The sequence below is a fragment of the Chinchilla lanigera genome, unplaced genomic scaffold, assembly GCF_000276665.1.
Source record: "Chinchilla lanigera isolate Chin_1 unplaced genomic scaffold, ChiLan1.0 scaffold00046, whole genome shotgun sequence".
Classification (NCBI taxonomy): domain Eukaryota; kingdom Metazoa; phylum Chordata; class Mammalia; order Rodentia; family Chinchillidae; genus Chinchilla; species Chinchilla lanigera.
This window is the reverse complement of record NW_004955447.1, coordinates 3,195,830-3,204,811: the sequence shown is the minus strand read 5'-3', so window position 1 is coordinate 3,204,811 and position 8,982 is coordinate 3,195,830. Positions and strand designations below refer to the sequence as shown.

The window sequence follows — 8,982 nt, the reverse complement described above, 5'->3', positions numbered from 1 at the left end:
AAGAATAGAAAATGTGTGTGTGTGTTACTGGTGTAGAGTTACTTAGAAATCACGTGGCCATCACCCTACAGTTGATAATTGAGAGGAGGGTATATATGCTTGTATGAAAAGGTGGTACTAATATTGTGCTGTGAACAATAGTATTATTTTGAAAGATATGACATTGTGAGTAAACATGTATTATTTTCATATGGATCATTAAACGCTGTTAGGAGTGAGTTTATAATTGAAATGTAGAAAATAATAAAGAGAAAAATAGCATATTGAGATTTAAAACTGGTTTTAATTGTATATCTGTATGATATATAATTTATTTATTACATGTAATTTAGGCATTTTTGGTCTCAAATGTAATGTTTAACCATATTTTTTTAACTTCAGATTCTGTGACTTTTTATACTTGTTTTTTCTTCTCATCATCTACTCCTCCATCTTTCCTTCCTTCTTCCTCCATTTCTGTCTTTTCCTGCATCCCTGCCTCCTTCCTTTCCTTTCTCCATTATCTCTCTGATTTTCTCTCATTCTTTCCTCCCATGTTCCTTTCTGTCTCATTTTATCATTTTTCTATCCTTCTTCTACTCTTCTTATTTTTCAGCAAGGCAGAATTAGGAACTTTGCTTATACTGCACTTTAATAAGCTATTTGCTAAAATTCTAATGATTGTTTACATAGACTTTTTTCTGGGAGTAAGAAGACAACCTTTCGATTCAGTACTAAAAGGCAGAAAGCTTTAAAATAACAAGCCTACAAATGTATCTCCTAAACTTTAAGCAATTTAGAACAGTTGCCTCTATGCAATGTATAGAATTTAACAAATATATGAATACAATGAATTGTACAATATAAATTCAGGTTAATGAAGTAGAATAAAGTAGAAAAAACATATTATTTAACAGTTATATTAGAATTTCAACTCCTTTTAACCTCAGAATATTTAATTTTGAATGAATAAGTAAACATAGTTTTCTACTTTAAAATTAATTTTGCCAGGGGCTGGGGATTTAGCTCAGCGGCAAAAGCGCCTGCCTGGCAAGCGCAAGGTCGTGAGTTCGGTTCCCAGTACCAGAGAAAAACCAAAAAAAAAAAAAAAAAAATTAATTTTGCCTTTGATGGAATAAAAAATTCAGAAATTCAGAAATAGCATTTTGTCTCTCTTTAATGTATAATTTCTTTCCTGTTCGGGACCACAGCAGTAACATATTTCAGGACATTTTGCAAGCATTAGTGCCAGTCAAAATATTTAGAATGGCCTAATATTTCCATCTCTACTCCATTAAACATAAATGATCGTGAAATATGTTTTCTAAGTAATGCCAACATGACAATGATCAATGTGACAAATGAAGACCTGTAACTAAACTGTCCATTTTAGTGTTATACACAGTCCTACTTAAAGCTTGTATAAATTATGCTCCATATACAGTTAATTTAATTTCTCCTAGGACAGAGTATGATTTGCTGCTGTCTCTCTCTAGTTGGTGCAAAGATGTTCAGCAGTACAAGAGGGCATACTGACCTTCTGTGGAATCTGGGCGAAGGCTGAGGCAATGAGGTTGGCTTTTTCCTCTGTGAGGTTTTTCACCATGGACCCCAGAGAAAACACCACAACACCATCTTCACCTGAACTCTGGACAAATTCTTCCATTTCCTGCAGACATCAATTCTTTCCATTAAAAAAGATTCAGCATTTGGGGAGTGATAAAGTGAAAAGCAGTGTGAAAGAAATTGTTAGACAATTTTGTCGCTTGTGTCTAGATGTCCCCCAGAGCCTCATGCATTCAGAGGTTGGACTTTCTAGAGCTGGGTGGATGTAGGGTGTGTGGTGCTGGCATAAAGTGTGTGATGCTGGCGATAAGGGTGCCTCCCTCTGGCTGTGGATAGAAATACCTAAAGGCAGGTAGCCTGGATGCACTGCAAAGGGATAGAAAAAAACTGGCTGTTGCTGTCACAGTTTGGCTGCTGCTGCTCCCGCTGCTGGTATCTTGCTGTTTCTGCTGCTGCTTTTACTTTCTCCTTGCTGGCTTCTACGTGCCTACCCAGCATTGGATTGTTTCTTCTCCGTGATGCTGTTTTGCAAAGCCACCCTACCTTAGAGCCAACTCATTAGGGACTGAATCCTCTACAGATTAAATGAACTGAAATTTATGTTAAACAATCCTTTCCTCCCTTAACTTTTTTGGACTTGAGTAATTTGACTCATCAACAACAAAATAAGTATGACAGGTTCTTCCATCTGAGATATAGAACGTTCTGGTTTAACAGCATTTATATTTTGAAAAGATATCTAAAGTATGCAGTAAGTGATTAAAATACAAGTAATGAGTCAAATCACTACCAAAATGAACAGGCATTGAAGGGCAGCTTTGCTCAAGTGGGGAGGATGGAATCGTTATGTACAGGGTTTAATTTTTCTAACTGACAAAGTTGTTTGCAAATTTTAAAAAGTGTTCATCAAAGAAAGTACAAGAAAGATCCCAGGTGTAAGCCTTACACATTATTAGAAGAGATTAGTAAAGGGTGGGCTCTAGGCAACCTATACATAAAAGTCACTGCAAAATATTAAACTTTCAGTTTTAAAAGAAAACTGGCTGCTGGTACTGCGGCTGCTGCCGCTACTGCTGCTACTGCTGTCACTGAGCCTGCCGCTACTGCTGTTGCTACTGCTAGGTCGCTGTTTCTGCTGCTTTTCTGCCTGCTCCTTGCTCTCCTTTGCTTCCTCTAACCTTCCTTAGACTTTTTCTTCTCTGTGATGCTGTTTTTCAAGGCCACCCTACCTTAGAGCCAACCCATTATGGACTCAAACCTCTATGGACTAAGTGAACTAAAATTTAGGCTAAATAATACTTTCCTCCCTTAACTTGTCAGTATCGGGTATTTTGTCTCAGCAACAACAAAATAATTATGATAGCCAGGTTCTTCTATCTGAGATGCGGAACCATCTGGTTTAAAAGAGAACATATTTAAGTAGGAATAAGTGATTACACCTATAGAATCAAATCACTACAGAAATGAATAAGCATTAAAAAGCAGCTTTGTTTGGTGGGGTTGAATTGTTAGGTGCAGGATTTAATTTTTCTAACTGACAAAGTTGTTTGCAAATATATAAAAGTGTTCATGGAAGAAAGTTCATAGATGTAAGCTTTACACATTTTTTGAAGAGATTGGAAAATGGTGCGTTCTAGGCAATCTACACACAAAAGTCACTCCAGAATACTAAGCTTCCAGTTTTAAACATGTATAAACTTAAAAACTGGCCACGGATGTTGTAGATTTATGCTTTCTTTCAAGACACAAGAGAATTTTCAATCTAGACACTCAGCACCCTTCAAGGTTTTGCCTCTTGTGGTCATCATCAATAACTTCTTCCCTTAAAGAAAGCAAGAGCTGTGAGGAGGTAGAACAGTGTAGGACTGCAACACTAGACCACTGGGGACTTTGAAATCTTGGTAGTTATAAATACATGTAAATGAACTGAACCAAGATATCCTGGTACAGAATGAACCATAGCTCACCGTGTTAGGTCATTTTAGTTTTGGTCAGTGGTAACAGGAAAAGCTAAACATATTCTTGTGAGTGTTGACTCTGGTGCTGTGAAGAGTGGTAATGTAAGCATAGAGCACAAGGGAATGCATTCTGCTGATCACTGACAGCAGTGATTATCCAGTGTTTCCTCTGCAAATTTAAAAAGTCACATTTGGACCTCTTCCCCTCTGTTTCTACTTTCTGTAGAATATGAAGAAAATGATCATTTCAGAAAGCCTGCCTAAATATAGCTTGTGTAACTTCTACTTAGGCTTAGAAAATTCCTACATTTCTATACTTTTGAGCTGCTACTGTTATTGCACTACAGAGTATATGTCCTAATACTTAGGATCCAGAGAGAATAGGACTGTGACATAGAAAAAATTACACTCATTACATTGAGAGAATGATCCCAGTTCCTAAATCCTGGGAGGCCAAACTGACGGCTAAATGAATCTTGGTGGTGTGATGGGACAGTGAAAAACACTTGAAGTTTAAACACAGTGAGAGAAGTGTAGTCAGGTGGGATTTTGTGCTGGAAGGTGATCTGAGTCTGGATGTGCCCCTGAGCCTGGGTACCTGCTGCCTCAAAGGAAACAGACTTCCTCAAGGATGCAAAGGAAAGTTCAGTAAAGAGGTAGAAGTTAGAAAAATGAATCCAGAAGAAATCCCAGAAATAAAAACTTCATAAGTCAAACACATAGTCAACAGAAAGTCTTAGCTATAAGCAAAATGATTCACAGGAGAGTTTGTCAAGACTTGAAGACAAGTTGGATGTGCTAAAGGATTCATTTAGTAAGGATGAGTGAAAATAAAATAAGACATCATATAAAGGTTACCTCAGAGAGTGGGTGAATTTGAATGCCCAATTCACAAGTAAGCCCAACCAGATGAAAAAGAAACAAACTTCAGAGTTAAATTGTATTAAGCATAAAACAGATTGAACAGATATCTACATTATGTTTCATGCAACATCTGATTGGACATACTTTTCAGAGTTCTGTGAACATTTTTAAAAAAGAGACCACATTTTTGCCCAAAATGCCAACCCCATTAAATGTAAAAAAATGAATGACTTTGTAGATGTTATCAGATCACAGTAGAATAAAACTAGAAAACAACAGCTAAAAAAACTGTAGAAATCACCTACACAAAAGAGATTCAATAATGTACTTCAATGTCCAATTGTTCAATGAGAACATCAGGAGAAAACTTTTAATAATTCCTTGAAGAAAATTATAATGAAAAGAAGACGTATCAGAACCTGCTGGGGACAAAGAAGCTACTTTTATGGCTGAAGTTTATAACTACAAGTGTCTACCTGAGAAAAGGGTTATCTCAAGTACATATCACAGAAACATATATAAATATTCTAGTAAAATTAGAAGAAACAAAACAAAAAAACTGTTAAAATGAAATAATTAGTATCAGACATGAAATTAATAAAAATGAGATTAAAAATATAGAAGTCAGTGTTTATATCACTTTAGAGTTGAGTTTTGAACAGGAGAACAATATTGAAAAACCCCTAGCACAACTTGAGTAGAGAAAGAGAAAAAAGGTTCACAATAATAAAATTAGAAATAAAAAATAACTGCAAGAGACACAACTGAAATCTGGAGAATTATGTGAAGCTATTGGAAAATTTGTACTCCACAAAATCCAAAATTAAGAGAATATGTTTAAATACATATGACCTACAACATTTGCATCAACAAGATGAAAAACTATCTAAAGGGACCAATAACAAGCAGTGATATTTATGCTATTTACAACTGCGGCAAACTAAGAAAATCTGATTGAATTAAAGCTTGATAAGTTTTACCAGACCTTTCTGCGAAAGATACTCTAATAATAAGGAGGCAACTATGAATATTATTACCATGTAAGTTTTATGAAACAGATTATTAATAACTTGATCATTTTTTATTTTCTAGACACTATACAAAATTAATTTCCTGAATGTTCTACAAGGCTAAGAGAATTTCTTTAGAAATACTACATATAGTAACATTTTATAAGACAACACAATTAATCTTCTGCTATAATAATGCCATGTATGAGGCAGTGATTCTTGCTCTCTTGATGTATAGATTCGCACCCTAGAATAATGTTAATTGTATTCTCTTAATTTGAGACTTATTACAGAAATAAATCATAAGTTCTTGGAAAAACAAATTCCCTGAGTCATCATTTACAGGTTTGCAAATGTACAGTTGCAAAGTGTGGGACAGGGACTATTCTCAGAGGAATCTATGGAAACGCCACTCTGAAGATGCATCAGTGATTGTCCTGTGTCTGCAACAACTGTGTTCATCCTGGGATTAACGTCCTTCTGAATTTTTGGACCTTAAAAGTACTAGAAGAGTCTGACATCCTCACTGGAAGCAGACTCCTATTTTAGTCTAGTTAACAGCAGTAGAATACTTATGAGTCGCTGTAACTGGTATTTCAGCAATTAATTTACATCCAAATGGTTACTTATTGATGAAAATATCATACACAGAAAACACAGAAACTCACAAATACCCCACACTATTTTAGGAATTTTTTTGATAATTTCTCATTATTTTTTTAAATTAATCGAGTTTATTAGTTCATTTTAGGTATACGTAATGATCACATTCATCACAGGAATCTGTACCTGCACCTGATATAACTTGATTCATTTTTTCCCATTCCCCTACATTTCCTTTAACCTCTCAGTTTTTCTTTATTCTCTGTATGAAGCTTCAATCCCAGACATAAGCCACTCCTCTCATTGAGATTGCTCAAAGTATATAAGTAAATAAACCATGGTTGGAATGGAAACAATTATTCATCTTGTAAAGCACATATGAGTTGTTTTGTGAAGTTGTGTGTGTGTGACTGTGTGTGTGTGTGTGAGGCAGGGCAGGAGGAGTGATGTAAAACTGTGTCATAGAGTATTATCTCTTGCATCCAGAGCTTGGCTGCCAAGTAAACTATTATCAGCATCCTGAAATCAAAGTTTACACTTGTACACGCCTTCCCTATCCTGAACAGAAATCAAAAATTCCCCTGTGAATAACCATTAACCTTTAAACTTCTGGAGAGATTACGCTCTTGGACTTGAAAACCAAACAAAACAGAGTTTGTCTCCTCAGTCCTTATTAATAATTAATGCAGTGCTCTTACCATATTGTGCTCTGTTACTCTCCTGCTTCTCAGTACTGCTCTGTCCAACTTTCTGACACCCTCTATTGATGGAATCCTTTGAAATATTGTACACACCTTTTCTTTATTACTGCAAAAATTTCTGTCATCATATTCACCAATAAACCGTACAAGAATTGGTTCTCTCAATTTGATGGCTCCATGTCATTTTTCACACTGTCTGTGGACACTGGGGTCGTTTACTCCCCAAACTACTTCTGGAAATAATGTAACGATGTCTTTGGCTCACAGAAGTAAATAGAGAAAAATCTACACTTATCTCCCTTCACTCCAGGTTTATTTTCTATTTACTGCTTCTTAAGGAAGTTCAATGCTATGCACATAGGAAACTAAAATTAAAATCTTGGAGCACTGTCAGATTCAGCATATTCAGTCAGCACTACTTTTCTCTAACTTATCAAAATCAATGCGATTTACCAAGTGTTCTCATGAATGCATCTGTCGCCATTAAATTTTTGGGAAGTATCCCCATGTTTTCACTCTAGAAGCTTGAAAGAAACACTGTAAGAGCCTCGCTAGTGATTTTCCTGACTAGCTTCCCATCTCTCCACTCCAACACTCATTCTATAGACACAGATAATTTTAGCAAAGCACTTCAATCATTTCCTGTTTCAATCCACGTAAACAAAGAGTCAGTATCAATAAACTAACATGATGAGGCAAATAAATGTGGAGGGCCCTGTTTAAGTTATTCACCAAAACCTCTCTCTTATTGAAGCTGCAATCTTTAAAGAAAAATCAAGTATTTTAAGGGACATAAAACATTCCTCATCACGGACTTACTGGAGGTAGAGGTTTGGCAGGTTTGCAGTGCAGTCCTCCAACAAATTCAAAGTTAGGCAAGTATGGACGAGGAAATTCAATATCCCAGTATGTCCGAATAAGCCAGATTTCAGCTTTGCCCATAGTCTCACATAGCGTAGTGGGCCTTCCTGAAGAAAATGAAATTCACGTGGAGGACATTAACACATTTAGTTACCAACAAAAAAATTATCAGTAATTTCCTTATAAGTGATTACAGAGAAAAATTAGATCTTTTTTGAATAATTCTATGTTAAAATGGAGAAAGGGAGGCAGGAGGAAGAGTGGGAGGGGGCGGACAAGACGTGCCACAGAGGGGGGAGTAGAGGATTAAGGGCAGTGGAAGAAAAGAAATACACAACTATCATTTAATACCAATAAAAGATCCAAAAATCAAATACACCCACAGCTACTGATAAGTTTAGCACTAAATTTTCCTCCCTAGTTAAGTGACAGAAAATAGCTGAGCTCCATCACATAAACCTCAAGTCACCTCACAATGACTTTCAAGTATCCATTAAGACAGTGCATTTGTTTTACAGGTTTTATAGTGAGTAGTCACACAGATTACTGAGAGACCCAACCAAGAGCGGTCTATGATTTCTTCTTGACTCAAATCTCATATCTTAAGCTAATTTATCATTGCTCTTCAATAAAAATAAGAACTCTCTCATTAAGTCAGACTCAGCATGAACCCATTGGGGATGTGAGATACGTGCACAGATATCACCAGCATTACACACTTACACACTGTTACTGTTACATGATGTTTTTTACACGGACATTTCTAGGTATCAGTTTCATAGTGTTATGAAGAAGCATGTGTGTTTGTGAGTAATAAAGGGAACCATTTCCATACATGAAAATCATGTTCTCACATGGAAAAAAGACTTGAATGGAGAGTCCTTTCTCATTTATGGACTCATTAGGAATAGCAATGATCATATACAGCAAAAGCATATGGCTATTTTTAGTCCTCATGTAATAATTATTGAATATATGCATAAACTCATACCACCTCGTGTTTATTTTGATAGTGAAGAAGCACTGCTCAAGAACACTCAGCTCGGAACCAAACATTGCATTTGAATTTCAACTTATATTTCCAGAAATAATTGTTCATGCCTTCTAGATGCCTTATGTCAAGTGTGCTACCACTAGCCTGGATTGTTAATGCCGTATGTGCATTTGATGCGCATAAACTTTGCATGACATTTACAGAAAGTCGTCCTTAAAGTATCCATTAAAATGTCATATTTAAAACACTGGTTCACAGTTGCAAACATGAAGTCAAGAAAACCTACAGAAAAGTTTTACCAAAATCATAAAAATATTGGCAAATAATTTCACATACAATTTAAAATTACATTTAGGAATTAAGAAAAAATACTAAAGTATAACTTATCATTACCTGTTTTCTTAATTATATCATTTATATAGTACAGTTATAAGCACAGTAAATAT

The 8,982-nt window shown here is 35.6% G+C and overlaps 1 protein-coding gene across 1 annotated transcript in view; it reads right to left on the bottom strand.

The window, feature by feature from the left end:
• LOC106149477 (UDP-glucuronosyltransferase 2A3-like) overlaps positions 1-8,982 on the bottom strand; it is a 15,749-nt gene that overhangs the window by 3,122 nt on the left and 3,645 nt on the right. The window contains exons 2-3 of the mRNA XM_013518474.1: positions 7,501-7,649; positions 1,517-1,648 (exon numbers count right to left, since the gene is read on the bottom strand). Coding sequence (XP_013373928.1) covers positions 1,517-1,648; positions 7,501-7,649 — 281 coding nt within the window. The remainder of the gene's footprint in view (positions 1-1,516; positions 1,649-7,500; positions 7,650-8,982) is intronic.